Here is an 18240-nt window from a genome sequence, read left to right as displayed (position 1 = left end):
TCGTACTTTGTGTTATTCTTTATCTCTTTTGTCCAGTTTTCTCTGGGGAAATATCTTGAATATTAATGATATTAAACTCTTTGTCACATGTGTAATAAATGTTATCAGTTTATAATTTGCATTTTAATTTTCTTCACAGCACTTTAAGTCATATGTAATTCCCCTTTTTATTTTTAAGCAAATGTATCTGTCACTTTTATTCCTGCTAAATGGAAATTTACAGTTAACTTTTTAATATGATGTTGACAAACAGCTTCATATTCTTTTACTTATTTATTTATTTGTGAAATGGAGTCTAGTTCTGTCGCCCAGACTGGAGTGCAGTGGCATGATGATCTGGGGTCACTTCAACCTCCGCCTCCTGGGTTCAAGAGATTCTCCTGCCTCAGCCTCTTGAGTAGGTTGGATTACAGGCGCCTGCCACCACACCTGGCAAATTTTTGTGTTTTCAGTAGAGATGGGGTTTCGCCATGTTGGCCAGGCTGGGCTTTAACCCCTGACCCCAAGTAATCTGCCCACCTCCGCCTCCCAAAGTGGTGGGATGGCAGGCATGAGCCACCAAGCCCAGCCCATATTCTTTATCACTTAAAGAAGTGTTTTTATATTTATAAGCTTCTTTGGTTTTGGTTTCGAATGGAAATGTAGGTTGGATTTTATCAATTTTTTATGGCATTATGATAGATGGTGCCATAGTTGTGATGCCATGGTGTGATTTATTTATATAATGAATTATAGTGATAGGTTTTCTAATGGCAAAACCATTGTCACATTCTAAGGAAAAAACCCCTGCTCTGTCATTGCGTGGTATTCTCTCAGAGTACTGTTGAAATCAAAAGCCCATTATTTTATTGTCTTTATTAGTAGATATTCAAAAAGGAGCTCAGTAAGTGGATAGAGATGGTGTTGGCATAACATCATTCTCATTAAATTTGATATAAAGTTTATATGACCTGATAAAATACATTGCATATATGTTCCTGTTTTTCTATATCATATAACTTTTTTATTTTTGATTTTATTATATATTTTTTTGAGACAGAGTCTGGAAAAATAATAATAATGCAATCAAACTAAAATAGAATTTTATTATACCCAGGCTGGAGTGCAGTGGTGTGATCTCGGCTCACTGCAACCTCTACTTCCCAGGTTTAAGCAAGTCTACTGCCTCAGCCTCCCAAGTAGCTTGGATTACAGGCTGCACCTTGCCTGGCTATTTTTTGTACATTTAGTAGAGACAGGGGTTCCACCATATTGGTCATATCATCATGGAACTCCTGATCTCAAGTGATCCACTCACCTTAGCCTTCCAAAGTACTGGGATTACAGGCGTAAGCCACTGTGCCAGGCCTATATTATATAACTTTAAATAGCATAGGAGTGATCTGTTCCCGAAAAATTTGTTTTGATTGCTTTCATGCAGAGAAATTTTTAAAGACTCATTTATATATTTTCAATAGGATTAGTTTTTTCAGATATTTTACTCTTTTTGAGTGAGTGTGCCATATATATATTTTAAATGAACAGTCAATGTAAAAGAAATAATTTGTTGTTGTCATGTCATCACATATTGCATTTCCATTTCCCATGACTTCCCCAGTGCCCGTTAAGCTCCAGGTGCACTGGTTTCTCTGTAGTTTCTCCAATGCGCCTAGGTGTTACTCTGTTTAGCCACCTCGCTCCATGTCCTTCTTGCTTCCTAGAATATTCCTCTCCCACTCTTCAAATCTTGTAAATTACTCTGGAAAAATATAGGTGTACGTCATATTAAAATAGAAACAACTTTCAAATTAGAAGATAATTATTCAGTTTCTAATTCTCTTCCCCGACTCTTCCAATGACTGTCTTTTGTTTTCTTCATTATACTTGACATATCTTCTTTTTATGCTTATTTATGTCTACATTATCAGGCTTACACCTTCATGAGAGAGCTTTTTCACCATTGTGACCTCTGCTCAATAAATTAATGAAGTTGATTTATTATTATTATTATTACTTTTCTTTTTCATAGATTTATTTTGATGTTCTCTGGGTGGATTTCGGATTAAAAGTGTTTTCTTTCTTGTAATTTCTTTTCTTTTTTATAAACTAAAAGAAAAAAAGACTATGGATTATCTTTTGATGAAATTGTGACTGTATCCTATATTTATATTATTTATCACTAATTTCTGAACTTCTTCACATGAAATGTAATCAATGATTCTTAAAGTAAAACCTTTTTATTATTGATAATTTCTAATGAGTCTGTAGTTTTAATTTGGGAGAGGTTTTAATTTACTCGTTATTTAAGAGTTTTTCTACATTTCTGGTGCTTGAATTTCTTATTGCTACTAATTATTAGTTTATAAAAGTTAATAGGCTTTTACAATTTCTGCCTTTTGGGATTTATATAATAATTTTTACAGCTCAGTATATGATATTTATGAATATTCTGTGAATTTTAAGTAAATTATATGTTTTCCATAGGATAAAAGCTTAGGTATATATTTGTCAGATTTATTACATTTATTATTATTCTCTTTTGATGATATTATTCAGATCCATTTTACTTAAATTTTTTTTGGTCAAAGATTCTTACTGCTCTTTTGCTCTTTTCAGCCTATTAATAGGGAATTTTAACTTTTATTTATGAATATTTTGATATATTGATTTCATTTCTTAGCTAATTATAACTATCAATATTATTATTGCTAAGTGAGACAAGATGTCTTTATATCTTTTTGATTGTGTTTTCAAATATACTTGACAACATATTGACATAACTTTGAAGTTTAACTGAAACAAATCAGCATACTTTTAATGTAAATAAACAGCATCATATGAAAAATAATATATATGTTTACATTATGATATATAAATTGACATTAGAAAACTAAATTATTTTATTTTTGTTACTGAATTCAGGCCTATTATCACAATGGAGACTATCCTGGACACCCAGTTAGTAAATTTCAATCAACATCTTGTAAGTTATCACTGGGCTATTTATTATATATATTAAGATACATATTAATGCTTATAGAGATATATTATGTTATACTCATACATTTGATTGTTAAATGCTTAAATTATATCTTTTCAACAAATATAAGATTTTTAATTGTCAGTAAAACCATATATATAAGTAAATGTATTAAAATGCTATATCTTAAATTCAAGTTAAGAGAGTCAATTATTAAAAGACTGTTGAATTCATAAGAGGATTTACGTACCCAAACCATTAAATAATGATTATGTTTATGAAATATCTTCATCTTAGTAACTTTTTTTTTGTTTACTGTTTTAGATTATCTATTTATTTAGCAGAAGTGGGCCTTAGATACAAGTCTGTCTTTGATTTACCTAATGGAAGCTTAGTGCTCCCTAATAACAATATGGTTATTTAAGTGTTTATCATTGAGATTTAAAATATTTTTATCAAAGCAAAAGTATACACGAAAAAATAACTTACATTAAATTTCATTAAAATAATGAAAATAATCGCTTCATGTTACATTTCCCACCCATGATTCTGTTTGCCAGGCAACCACTTTTAACTAATTATACTTTGAGTTCTCCCTTAGTTTCTGTATATTGCTCTTTCTAAAGTTACTAATATTACCAATTGATCTGAGCCTATGAAGAAGAAGACCTAGTATGCTATTTTAGGTTTTCTCTACTGGTTAACTTTGCAAATAGAAATATTTTAACCTGTATGTACTTGGTTGTCAGCCATAGATTATTCCCAATGCCATCTTTGCCACCTCTAGGTCTTTCTGTCTTACACACATATGCATGTGCACAGCACTGATATGAATGCAAAGTCAAAAGGGAAAATTTAAAAACAGCGTATTTTCCAAACTACTTTATAAGCCCTCTGTAAAGTTTTGGTTCTTTCTGCTCAGATTTATGAAGTAAAAACTCCTTGGGTTAAATGTCAAAAAAAAAAAAAAATGCAGCAAGATAGCTTTGATTTTACTTTATTTCCATATTAACTTTTTCTTTTATAATATCTTCTTAATAAAAATGACTTCATTGAACCTTTCCTATTAAATTGTAAATAATTTATAGCAGTCATAGACTTAGCTGAACACCTCACACTCACATCTTAATAGGCCAGATCTGAAACTCTTTCACTGGGAAAGACTCAGAACAGAAAGCATGGCATGCTAGTCAGGGAGCCTGGCAGTGGGAATCCGTGCAGCAGTGCACACAGCAATCCAGTGACTTTTCTTACAGCGCTCTCAAAGACAACTGAGATAGGAGAGGTTGAGACCATATGTGTAGCTGTGGGAGCTGCATTCCAAACGGAATCAATATCTCTTAACTATTTCCATGGGCAGAGCTTCCAGACATGCCAACAGAGGTATGCTCAGTTAGGAGCAGACACTGCACTCAGGGGAGCTCGAAACTAGTATTTCCCATGAGGACAATAGAATTCATATACGGCACTCTCAGGCGTAGTTTAGCAATCAAAGGTCATTTTGCCATTAGCGATGTTGAGTGGTAGTGCAGCTACTATTCCACTTTTTTAGGTCCATGGAGCCAAAAAAATTAGCCCACATCCTTTTTCCACAAAGTGGGGAAACACCGTGTTCACTTTCTGTTCACAGTATCATTATCCTAAGAGATAATTACTTTTACAATGGTGATATCTATTCCAGGAAAGGACTTGGGTTGTGAATTGCTACAGTATAGCTGCTGGGGAGATGTTGTTGGGTTTCCCTGGCATAACATCCACCACCTCTATTTTGACATCATTGTCAATTGAATTCCTGGAGACCTCTTCTTCTTGCTCTGATCTGGACTCTCTCTCTCTCTCTCTCTCTCTCTCTCTCTCTCTCTCTCTTTAAGATGGGGTTTCACCATGTTGGTCAGGCTGGTCTCAAACTCTTGACCTCAGGTGATCTGCCTGCCTCGGCCTCCCAAAGTTCTGGGATTATAGGCCTGAGCCACCATGTCCAGTTGCTCTGAGCTGGACTCTCACATGCCATCTTAAAATAGACCCTCATCAATTTTCTGGTTTAGATTTGCTGTATCACAAGTAGTTTTTTTTTTTTCCCCCTCTTCTGATTTCACTGCTGTATTTTTCCCTAGTGTAAGAAAAAATATTCTAATCCTCTCATACATAAAAATATCTTTAATCTACTCTGGCACTTGTTCAGTATTTTGACTAGATATAAAATTCTATGTTAAAAATTTTATAATTTAAAAATTATTTCTGTGTTGTCCTCCTGCATCCAATTTTACGTTCTAATTCCATCCTCCATCTCTCTCTCTCTCTCTCTCTGTCTATTTTTTCTTTTTTCTTTTTTTTTTTTTTTTTTTTTGTTCCGGTCCCAAGTTTTCCTCCCCTGGAAATATTAGGTTTGTCTTTTTATTCTTGGAAAAAAAGAGTCTCCGGAATCACTTTTTTTTTTTTTTTTCTTTTTTTTAAGACAGAGTTTCACTCTTGTTGCCCAGACTGGAGTGCAATGGCTCAATCTTGGCTCACTGCAACCTTCACCGCGTGGGTTCAAGTGATTCTCCTTCCTGAGCCTCCCGAGCAGCTGTAATTACAGGCATGCATCATTATATCTGGCCAATATTTGTATTTTTAGTAGAGACAGGGTTTCAGTATTTTGGTCAGGCTAGTCTCGAACTCCTGACCTCAAGTGATCCGCTCACCTCAGCCTCCCAAAGTGCTGGGATTGCAGGTGTGAGCCACTGCTCCCAGCCCTGGGTCTTTTTCATTCATTTTTCTGGATACTATTGACCTCTGAAACCTGAATATTTATATATCTGAGAATTCTTTGCTCCATTTTCTTCCCATAGTCTTTTGTTGAGTCTATTAGTCATAGAACTCATGACTTGACCTATTATTTTGGCATTCCCTTTGGTGTTGATGGTTTCCTTAAGAGCTTGGTTCTTACTGGGAGTCTAGTCATAGTCACAGTGAGACAAACAGGAAAGGTTGATTAGATGTTCTGTGGTCCTTAGAAGATCTTGGTGCCTGAGGAGACTTCCTATGATATTATTGATTTCTTTTCTCTGCTATCATTCATTATCTACAAAAATTAGTTAGTTAATCTCCAGAAATTAATCTCCAGATTTACCCTACTCCTTGTGGTAGGGTAACGTGTGAGAGAGTGGTTCTTCTCGCAGTAGGACAGGGGGATAAGTGTCCAACATATTTCATATGTGGACAATCGCATTGTCCTCTTAATTTTAGTTCTGGGCTTCATCCCTTCCCTACTGAGCCTGACTTTAATTCTGAGTCTCTTACTGCTTTCATCTAATTTTCCTGTAGAAAATTAAATGTCTTCTCCTCCCTGCTAGTATTTTTTCAAGGAGATATTTGTGGTGGTGGTTGTTGTAAATAGACATTTGACTTCCGTTCTCTGACCCATGATTCACATTTACTGAATCTGTCACTTTCAAACTTGAGACTCAGGCATTCTGAGTGAGTGAAATCTGTCCTTTTGATTTAGGCTATGGCCTTCTCTCCTTTGTTTTCTAACTTCTACAGCTTGTTGAAATTGCTCTACCTCTTATTTCCCTTCTCTCATTTTCTCTGTAATTATAGATCTATGATATTTTTAGTTCTTTAATATTAGCAGAGTTCCTGGAAGGAGGGGGAAACATATGTATGCTTAGAATGCAAACTTTATCTGAAGACTTGGCTATTTTATTATTAAGAAGGTTATCAAGAGAAGTCTGATATTGCTTCCCATTTTTGTAGAACCTAATCTATTATTATGGATTGGAATGCTAATTTATAGTCATTTGATGTTTCTTGCAAAATCTTGCAAAATCACTTCAAGTATTCTAGAGATTAGGTGTTGCCTCTGATGAGGTTTTTATTCACACAATCTGGAAACAATCATGTTGATTGATATATGTATGCTATTAATCACTGGTATGGATTGACAATTTCAGTGAAAGGAATTTGAGATAGAGATGAGACAATGAACACTTTGGGAAATTGTAGGAGCCTATTGCAATAAGAACATTTTCCCCTAAAAATGTTCACTACAATCCAGCTATATATTCACATTAATCTATCCACCCATCTTTATATAGGCCGTTAGTATAAATATCCTTTAAAGGAGAGAAAATTATTTCTATTTTATATATGGGGAAACTCAAGTTTGGATTATTTAATCGATTTTCTCTATGAGTCAAAGAAATGACAGAGCCTGAATTCCGGCTCAGGTCTTACAGTCTCTATCTGAGACTTTCAATATCCCTATTTCTATGAGTTTCCAATTACAGAAATTTTGATCATGAGACGAATTGTTTCTGGCAGCTGTTTGCTTGATATGGTCATTTCCATCTTTCCAGTTTAGAAAAACTCTCATGCTCAAGACCTCCACTTAACATACAGAAAATATGTCCCCTCTACTTCCTTACCACCCTGCTTATTTCTTTTTAGAGTATACGAAAATATATATATATATATTTTTTTTTTCTTTTTCTTTTCCTTTTTTTTTTTTTTTTTTTTTTTTTTTGAGACAGAGTTTTGCCCTGCTACCCAGATTGGAGTGCAGTGGCACAATCTTGGCTCACTGCGACCTCCGCCTCCTGGGTTCAAGCAATTCTTGTGCCTCAGCCTCCAGAGTAGCTGGAATTACAGATGCATACCATGCCTGCCTAATTTTTTGTATGTTTAGTAGAGATGGGTTTTCACCATGTTGGCCAGGCTGGTCTTGAACTCCTGGCCTCAAGTGATCCATCTGCTGTGGCCTTCCAACGTGCTGGGATTACAGGGGTGACTCACCACACCTAGCTGTTCAGTTACCTTTCTAGTGTCTATTTCCCCCAAAGAGAATGCAAATTTCCTGAAAACTAATATTTTTTTTCTGCCTTATATTCTGTAACATTTCCAGGGACTTTCTTCCTTGTTATCTTCACAGCCTTTTTATCTTCTAACCTACTTGACGATTTACTTGTTCCTTCTTTTTATTATTAATTATCTATTTTTCTTCACTAGCGAATAAATTCCATGAGAACAGGACCCTTGTTTTTCTTTACTGAGATATCCTAAGTACCTAGAGCTGAGTTTCACAGATGACCAAAAACCAGGAACATTTTTTGTGAATAGTGAATAAATTAGTACTTACTACATCCCAGCCATCGTGCTACGTGTTCACTGTGAATCAATACCTTTAGCCACATTTTAGGATTTCGGGAAAGGAGGCACAAAGATAACAGGGAATCTGGCCAGGTTCCCAATTTAGAAGTGGTAGAGCTAGATTGGAAGCTAAATAGCCTGGCTCTGGAGCTGAGGTTCTTAAGTCGATGGATTATCTTGCTGCATTTTCACTACATAAGAAAAGGTGAACATATTGGAGATATTTCCAACACACCCTCTCTTCTCTGCCCTTTCTCTAGAAAAGGGCAGGATTTCACATTAAACTTAATGAATATTTAAGTCAGGTAAGTCTTATCCTAACTATAGAATGAAATCATTACTGTCTCTTGGTGAGTTGATTTTACACCTCAATGAACGGGTAGGAGGGCTTATCTTTGTAAAGTAGAAGTGTTCCTCATGCCGTTAGGAGGCTACCCACTTCTGCATATAAAGTTAAACTCTATGAGTCTGTCTCCAAAAATAATCCTAACTAGATTACCTCTTCAAGTCCTTCAAAATGAAGTGACTGAAAAAAAAATTAAATTTTAATGTGTCTTATGTAAGAACATGATTTAATCAAAAGAAAGAGGATTGTTCTTCTATTCTTACTCTCCTTAAATATAAATTTTTTTTTATTTGTTCTGAATAATATAGCCAAAAACACAGAATTAGAAATTTATTGTATTTGACCTTATTCTAAACATTTTATTTTTTAAACATCTGACTTTAAATTTAAAAATATTACAGTATAACTACTTTGGAGGTGATTATTCAAACAGTCTAGCAAGTTACTTGACAACGGTTCTCTGAATGTCTTATTTTTTATTTCTAGATAATTCTAAGGCACTGATAGCATTTCTGGCATTTCTGATTATTGTGACATCAATAGCCCTACTTGTTGTTCTCTATAAAATCTATGATCTGCATAAGAAAAGATCCTGGTAAGAGCTGATTATACATTTTTAAATGATAATAATAGTTGTGATGGTGCAAACACATATCCATATGGCAGTGATGGAGTCAGTTAGATGGAATACCTGAACTACAGAGAAGACAGCAGAAAGCCCACTTCATGATGGAACTTTTAATTAAAACCTTTTCGTATGGTTTTATTGGTTTGAATTAAATAATAGTATTATTTTATAAATATACTAATTATGGTGTGAGCTTATTTAATAATAACCGGTGAACGAATGTGTGGCTTTTTTACTACAAAGTGGGTCAGAGGGATGTAGGAGTGACACAAGCAAAAGGAGGGAGAGGTCTGGGGAAGCGGATGTGGTTTTTTGGCCAGAAACAACCACATCTTACGGAAAACAGAAGGTTTGAAATAAAATCATTTAGTTTCTGACGTGAGTTTAGCAACAACTCCTGGAAGGTTTTCGCCTCGCTCACCTTTTCCTTACACCCCTCCTGTCTCCTCTCTGCCTCTCCTCTCCCGCGTCCTTCTGTTCTCCCTCCTCCCCAGGCTCTTCCTGCTTTCTTTCCTTTCCTTCTCTCTTTTTCTGCCTTCCCCATTTCGTCTCCCTGACTTCCTTCCTTTCTTCCTTCAATATATTCCTTAAATTTTTGTTAAATAGCCACTGAATGCTGAGTTTCTCATGAATACAGAAACTTATGTTTCTTTTTCACAGCAATTTAGATGAACAACAGGAACTTGTTGAAAGGGGTAAGTATGCATATTTTTTACTGATGAGTATTCCTTCCCCTGCACTTGAATCTATTAATTTTATTTTTTATACTTATTTATTTATTTATTTATTTATTTTTAAGACAGAGTCTCATTCTGTCACCCAGGCTGGAGTGCAGTGGTGCAATCTCTGCTTACTGTACCCTCTGCCTCCTGGTTCAAGGGATTCTCTTGGACATCAGCCTCCCGAGTATCTGGGAGTACAGGCTGGCACCACCAGGCCTGGCTAATTTTTGTATTTTTAGTAGTGATGAGATTTCACCATAGTGTCCAGGCTGGTCTCAAACTCCTTGCCTCAAGTGATCCACCCACGTTGGCCTCCCAAAGTACTGGGATTAATAGGCATGAAACACAATGCCCAGCCCCATTCATTTTAAATAAGAATTGGGCATTTTTAATTTAACTTGGACTTCTGTTGATACAGTGATAAAACTTGAATTCCTTTACTCAGTCAGCACTTGTGAATTTCCTGGTGTACGCCAAGCATTGTGCCGGGTACTGAGAGTGCTACAGTGACAGGCACAGATTCTGCCCTTAAAGGGTTTAGAATCTGATAGAGGAAAACAGATCTATCAACAAGTATGACAGTAATTCACATGCCCTAGTAGTTGAATGTGTATGGTTCTATAGATATATAGACGACAGAAAACTGTGTGAGAGAGCAGAAATCTGCTCTGTTAAGTCTGTGAAGAACCAATGGACCAACAAATGAAGACATGATGGAAGGAAGAGTGGATAGAAGTTGCAGGAGATGGGGAGATGCGATGTCTCCCCAAGTCCCTGCCATGGCCGAATGGTGGCTGCTCCCTTTAAAGACACGTTTACGGACGGGACAAAGAACAGCAGTTTGACTTAGGAGAAGAAAACAAATACGTTTATCTTTTTTTTTTCAACATTTACATTATTTATTTAATTTTGTTTCTAAAATGTGATTTCTGATCCAATAAAAGGGGACAAAGTTACAAAAATTGAACCTTTGTTTACAGTAAGTTACTTGCTTTCTCATACTTAAGACAGGAAGAATTTCAGAACTCCTTTTTCTGTGTTAATCTGTATTGGAGTGTCCCTCTGGTAACAGCAGGTACCACGTCTCTATGCAGAAACTTTAGGACTGAATGGTTGGAGCTCCTTCATAGGCTTTATTTTTCATTGCAGAATGTAACACTATTTGACCTCGTATTACATATTTATTTATGTGGTCGTTGACTATCCTCCCTTAACTAGAATGTAAGCTTTGTGAAAGCAGGGAGGCTTTTTTTTTTTTTTTTTAACTTATTCACTGCTTTATGCCCCATACCAAAGTGAGTACTGGGATTTGGTAAATATTAGTGAATAAATAACTTACTGAAATAGGGACTCCTGAGGATCCTTTTTGATAAGCTAATGAAGGAATGAAGAACCAACAGTAATAAACACCTGAGCAGAAAAGGAAAAATCCATGTCAAGGAGTTAACGTGGACTTGCAAAGTGTCAATGAAATACTTTATCCCAAAATTAATACTGATTGCACCTTGGAATGCAGTAGGATTTACTCACTCAGACCTCATCAAACCCTGAATATGGCCCTCAGTTCAGAATGAATGAATACCAGGCATTCTCAACAACCCAAAGAAGCAATTGCCCGTAGCCAGTTTGGTAGCTGTGATTGGATAGAAAGTTTTCATGGGCAATAAGATAAATGGGTCACCCTCCTGGATAACTTCTTTCTTACTCTGATAAATGGGTGAGATTAATATGAATATTGAAAGAAATACCATCAGTAGTCCATGGAAGAGTAGGAGAAACATACTTTTTCATGTGTGGCAGCTTAAATTCTCTTACCTTTTTAAAGCTATTTTTTTCAAGTTCTATATGCAATTTTAGATTTTATGGGGAGTATATATTTTTAATCTTTTGTAAGTTATTTCACAAACATAGTATGTGATGTGCTTCATACCCTTGAAACATAGCAAATGAATACAACTTGTTTCACCATTTAGTGTAAACAGATGATCAAATTAAGCTGAGTCATGGGTACCAGGGTATTAATCATATTATCTTATTTCATCTGCATGTTTACAGTATTTCACAAGTTGAAAATGAAAAAATACAAAGAAAAATAATAATTGTATTAGAAATAAATAAGTATGGTAATTGCTATGAAATGCATATAATCAAACAAATGTGAATGCCCTTCTAATGGTGGTGTTTGGTCTGGGATCCTTTCTCTAAACATAGAAAATGGGGAAGAACAGTCTAGTTTGTAAGTGAGATTTCTGAGACGGAACATGTACAAGGAAGAAAGAAGCTGAAGGATCAAGTTACAGTGTATAAATTTAATGAAATGTGCATGCCCACTTGAAAGGCACGTCTAACTGGTACTGAATTTTTAATACGTTTACAGATGATGAAAAACAACTAATGAATGTAGAGCCAATTCACGCAGACATTTTGTTGGAAACTTATAAAAGAAAGATTGCTGATGAAGGAAGGCTTTTTCTGGCTGAATTTCAGGTGTGTGTTGCTTTTGTTACATGACGATAAATTTGACATCAAGACAATTCCACTTTAAATGTATTTATATCACCATTTGCCTTGATAATGTATCCTACCCGATATTGCAACATAAGCAAAGTAGATTTTATTAGCAGATATCTGTGAACCAGAAAAGAGACTCAAAGAGGTTGACAAGATTGTAGGGTGGAGCTAGTAAATATTTTAATGTAATGCTTTATTGTATTATGAAATTGTGTCACAAAATGTATTTGGCTGGTTCTGTAGTTGTACTCTAAATACTCATCCAAGTATCTGTTTTTAAATGAATTTTAAAGTGACACAACAATTAATCCTAAATTTGTCCCCACTCAAGAGATTTGTTCTGAAAGTAGTCCATCATTAATTTTTGAGAAAAAGGTATTTTTTTCATAATTCCTGATCTTAATTTCAATTACTCTAAGAAAATTTTTTCATCAGTATGAAGAAAATACTTGACAGGATATGCCATTTGCTCAAATGATCATTGGTAAAGGGAAAATTATTTTTCCTGAATCTGCTGTGATCCAAGAAATCATTGTTTCTTTCAGAGCATTCCACGGGTATTCAGCAAGTTTCCTATAAAGGAAGCTCGAAAGTCCTTTAACCAGAATAAAAACCGTTATGTTGACATTCTTCCTTGTGAGTATTTATTGAGTATTAAATTCCCGTATATTTAGGCTACTTGGTTATTCATGACTTCACTTATTTATTTTTGTTTTCTTTAAACAGATGATTATAACCGTGTTGAACTCTCTGAGATCAATGGAGACGCAGGATCAAACTACATAAATGCCAGCTATATTGATGTGAGTAAAAATGTATAACTTCCAAGTTACAGCCCCATCATTTTGTCATCAATAATTTGCATTTATATTTCATTCTGCTTCTTCTTTGTCTTGGCAAATTTTTAAAAATATTATTAAAAATATTTTGAATTAACCCCTGTCACTGACGTAAACTTAAAAATTACTAATATTTTCAGGAATAGTTATTTATTATATGACTGTTGGTATTAGGTGTAACAGAATTTTTCTCTAGAAACAAAATTATATTAAGAATTAATTTAACATACTCTGATGCCTACTATGTGCTAGCTACTAGACTAACTGATCTACATGCATGTGTTTCTCTCAAGAAGCCACATTTGCTTCAGCCACGTGCCATATAGGTGAGGACTGGAGGGTCAGTTTAGTTAATTACCTTGTCCTTGCTCACCCAATTGGTAAATATTTGAGTTGAAATTCAGCCAGAGCCTGACTGACTCCCAGTTGCTATGCTTTAATTCATAACACTGAATGTGCAGACATTCTTCATCAACACAGATCATCTGTCCACTGGATTTATGCAGAAATGTAAATGTCTGTACATGATTAATTTATTTAAAATATTTTAAAACTTAATTTATTATACAAATGTTAAATAATTAATGCATTACATAGGTTAAATAATTTTAAACAGTATAAAAATACATGCAGACTAAAAACAAATCTTTTTTCTCACCAACTCTGCCATTTTCCCAGTGTCCTCACCACCTACCAGAAGAAGTAACTGTATTTTCTATTCAAATACATATGGTAATTACAGTATCAAGTATACTTACATTTCTCCAATGGAACTTGGAGCTCCAAGAAAGCATATGTCTTCTGCTTTTAGATAGGTGATTGACATATTGAAGCTGTTTGATAAATACTTATTAAATAAATGAATGTATGCATAATACTGTGTCATGAGATAGAAGTTCAGGAAGTTACTTAATTTAATCTTGAATTCTTGTGAGCTGTGTTTCAAATTTAATCCAATGGCAAAGGTCATCCTTTCTGAAGCATTTCTTTCATTGCTGAGGCAACTTTAAGGAGTCTGAGATAATTCTGAAAGAAGCCAGTATAACATTTTATCTTCCTCTATACTCCTTTATCTTTGTAACAGGAGCAGAGAAAGAAACATTGTAGGTAATGAAATAAAAGTTATTATATTTCTTATCTGAAATGGCAAAGAAGTCTAGGGAATCAGCATATTCCAGCAGAACTGAAGAGGTGGAAATTTGGGTATAATCCAAGAATGATTTGTTGAAAGAAATTGAGTAAAATTTCCAAAGTAACTACATGGCTGGTGAGAAAGTTTAAATCGTGGTAGACGATCCTTTAAGAGTTGGCGGGATATAAAATATTGAAATGTCTAGATCACTCTTGTAAATTGCCACAGCATCCCAGATGAAGATGAAGCCTAGTGTTTAAAACTGTTTGAAGTATAGCAAAGGCACATGAAAGTCATGAATATTATTTGTCAAAGCTTACATGTTTAGCACAGTTAAATGCCTGACGACCATTAATAAGGTCCCTTTAACAATTTGAAGTTGCCCAGAGAAATTCACTATCACAAAATAATGGATCTAAAGCAATTCCTCTAACTCACAATTTTGCATGTTAATGAGTAATTTAATGTACAGCAAATGACATATCTTTGCATGTGTTTTCCACAGGGTTTCAAAGAACCCAGGAAATACATTGCTGCACAAGGTAATTTATTTGATAATCCAATATTCTTTTTGAAAAATTATTTTATAGCACTTTTAAGAAAATATTTCTATCAGCTTGTATTTGTTTACCTCCTAGGTCCCAGGGATGAAACTGTTGATGATTTCTGGAGGATGATTTGGGAACAGAAAGCCACAGTTATTGTCATGGTCACTCGATGTGAAGAAGGAAACAGGGTAAGAACCAGGAAGGTTCATAGTGTGGATCTTGAGGTTAGGAAAATAAAGTGTTGAATGGCATTTTGAAAAGGCACATACATCTGCCCGATGACTGATAGTTCTCTATTTTTATCAATGCTAACATTTAATTTAAATTTTTCATACATGTAGAAAACTAACTTTTTAATATGCAAATAAATGTCTATATGCATAGAATTTCAATACTTCTGATCACTTGCTAGTCTCTTGCTTGATTCCTGATTCTTTGTAGTACTGTTACACGTTCAGTACATTTCACTGTGTTAGGTTCACAAGAACTTAATACTCGAAACAAAACTGACCTTGAGCAGATAGGTGGTGAGTCATGTAATATGACTTTAGGAGAAGTAAAAGCCTTTCTGCCCCCCTACCTAAAATTAACCACAAGCAACCATATCTTTTTCGCTGACAAGTATGTCCTCTCTTAACATGCAGCTAAGCCCGGAAAGATCATCCTTCTGCTAAAAAGTATGAAGGAAATTCTTCAGGACATATTAGTGGGAAATAGAATATATCTCAAGCATTAGAAATTAAGATTTATACGTGCTTAAACTATACAAATGTTTTGAGAATTTCAAATGAGTATATGTTGGTTTTCAGTTTTTAAAGAATTTTTGATAAAAATGGACTTAAACATTGAAATACTTTTTTTTTTTTTTGTAAATGTAGAACAAGTGTGCAGAATACTGGCCGTCAGTAGAAGAGGGCACTCGGGCTTTTGGAGATGTTGTTGTGAAGATCAACCAGCACAAAAGATGTCCAGATTATATCATTCAGAAATTGAACATTGTAAATGTGAGTTTGCTTTTTTTACATAATTTTTATTTTGATACTATTTTGATAAAACTAAAATTAGGTAGTATTAAATGTGAGAAATTAAAATATATCAGGAGAAAGTTATTTTTTATAACATTTAGGATAGAAAGCTGTGGTTGGAACAATGACAAAAACCAGTAGGGTCTAATTTAAGTCACTGGTCAAGAAGTGTTTGTTCAAGTCAAATCAAAAGTATCTATTATACTGTGATCCTGGAAGTATTAAAAAAAAAAGAAAAGATCAATTAAATGTATCAAATACATATTAAATTTTAAAAGAATAAGCAAATTGTCCTTATTGGCAGTGGGTTCCTACTTTTATGAAAAAATATTTATATTATTTTCATAAGAGAAATGACAGAGAATACTGTAAGAAGTGTAAAGTTCTAACTATGCAGCAGAAAATAGAATGTTTATTTCAGAAAATAAAGAGATCAGTGTAGCCTTAGATAATAGTTAAAATGGAGGTCATCAAACATATTATATAATTCCATTTATATGAAAAATCCACAATAGGCAAGCCTATAAGACAGAAAGTAGATCAGTGGGTTGCCTGGAGCTCAGGAAGTCAAACAGAAATGGGTTGGCTGCTAATAAGCACAGGCTTTAATTTTGTGGTGATAAAAATGTTCTATAATTAGATGGTGGTGATGATTGTACCCTTTAGTGAATGCAATATAAATACCGAATTGTATATTTTAAGCTGGTGAACTTTATGGTGTGGGTAATGTATCTTTTATTTTCAACACATGAATTTTATTTTTAATTTTTTGGGGTACATGGTAGGTGTGTATATTTATGGGGTAAATGAGATATTTTGGTACAAGCATACAATGCATGACAATCACATCAGGGTAAATAGGGCATCTATCATCCCAAGCATTTATCCTTTACATGTGTTACAAACAATCTGATTATACTCTTTTAGTTACTTGGAAATGTATAATGAATTATCGTTGAATAGTCACCCTGTTGTGTGATCAGATACTAAATCTTATTCATTTTATCTAACTATATTTTTATACACATTAACCATCACCATTTCCACCTCTGCCATACCATTCCCATCCTTTGATAACCATCATTCTACTCTGTAACTCCAAGAGTTCAGTGATTTTAATTTTTTGCTACCACAAATAAGTAACAACATATGAAGTTTGCATTTCTGTGTCTGGCTTATTTCACTTACCATAATGTTCTCCAGGTCCTTCCATGTTGTTGCAGATGAATAGATCTTATCCCTTTTTATGGCTGAATAATACTTCATTGTATGTATGTATCATTTTCTGTATCCATTCATCTGTTGATTGAGGCTTTGGGTGTTTCCAAAACTTGACTACTGTGAATAGTGCTGCAATAAACATGGGAGTGCAGATGTCTCTCTTCAATCTACTTATTTCCCTTCTTTGCCGTATATAGCTAGCAGTGGGATTACTGGATCATATGGTAGTGCTATTTTTAGTTTTTCGAGAAACCTCCAAACTGTTCTACATAGTTGTTGTACTAATTTACTTTCTTGCCAACATTGAGGGTTTCTTTCCTTCACATCCATGTAAACATTCATTCTTGGCTGTCTTTTATATATAAGCCATTTTAATTGGAGCGACATGATATCTTAATGTAGTTTTGATTTCCATTTCTCTGATAAATAAATAATGTTGACCACTTTTTATATATCTGTTTAGCATTTATTTGTCTTCTTTTGATAAATGTCTATTCAGATCTTTTGCTTATTTAAAAATTAGATTATTAGATTTTTTGTTCTATTTTTTTTTAATGTATTCTGGTTACTAATCCCTTGTCAGGTTGATCTCTTGCAAATATTTTCTCTCATTCTGTGGGTTGTCTCTTCACTTTGTTTATTATTTGCTTTGCTGTACAGAAGCTTTTAACTTGATGTGATTCTACTTGTTCATTTTTGGTTTGGTTCCCTGTGCTTGTGGAGTCCTACTCGATAAATTTTTGCACAAACCAATGGCCTGGAGAGTTTCCCAAAATTTTCTTTTAGTATTTTCATAGATTAAGGTCTTAGATTTAAGTTTTTAATCCATTTCTATTTAATGTTTGTATACAGCAAGAGAAAGGGGTTTAGTTTCATTCTTCTCCATACAAATACCCAATTTTCATAGTACCATCTATTGTGGAGACTGTCCTTTCCCCAATGCATATTCTTGAGCCCTTTGTCAGAAATGAGTTCACTGTAGACTTACATAATTATTTATGTGTTCTGTATTGTGTTCCATTGCTTTATGTATGTTTTTATGTCAGTACCATGCTGTTCTGGTTATTATAGCTCTGAAAAATAATTTTAAGTCAAGTAATGTGATTCTTCCAGTTTTGTTCTTTTTGCTCAGGATGGCTTTGGCTATTCTTGGTGTTTTGCAGTTTTATATAAACATTA

At 34.2% G+C, this 18240-nt stretch overlaps 1 protein-coding gene across 8 annotated transcripts in view; it reads left to right on the top strand.

The window, feature by feature from the left end:
• Positions 1-18240, top strand: part of PTPRC (protein tyrosine phosphatase receptor type C) — a 121505-nt gene that overhangs the window by 81426 nt on the left and 21839 nt on the right. For all 8 annotated transcript variants that reach the window (XM_074385073.1, XM_074385074.1, XM_010348837.3 and 5 more), the window contains 9 exons: positions 2902-2962; positions 8922-9030; positions 9724-9758; positions 12163-12272; positions 12842-12932; positions 13023-13099; positions 14773-14809; positions 14906-15003; positions 15694-15819. In XM_074385073.1, the coding sequence (XP_074241174.1) occupies positions 2902-2962; positions 8922-9030; positions 9724-9758; positions 12163-12272; positions 12842-12932; positions 13023-13099; positions 14773-14809; positions 14906-15003; positions 15694-15819 (744 nt within the window). The remainder of the gene's footprint in view (positions 1-2901; positions 2963-8921; positions 9031-9723; positions 9759-12162; positions 12273-12841; positions 12933-13022; positions 13100-14772; positions 14810-14905; positions 15004-15693; positions 15820-18240) is intronic.

Source organism: Saimiri boliviensis, chromosome 14 (genome assembly GCF_048565385.1).
Source record: "Saimiri boliviensis isolate mSaiBol1 chromosome 14, mSaiBol1.pri, whole genome shotgun sequence".
Taxonomy (NCBI): Eukaryota; Metazoa; Chordata; class Mammalia; order Primates; family Cebidae; genus Saimiri; species Saimiri boliviensis.
Note: the sequence above shows the minus strand (reverse complement) of the source record. Positions and strands in the feature narration are given on the sequence as shown.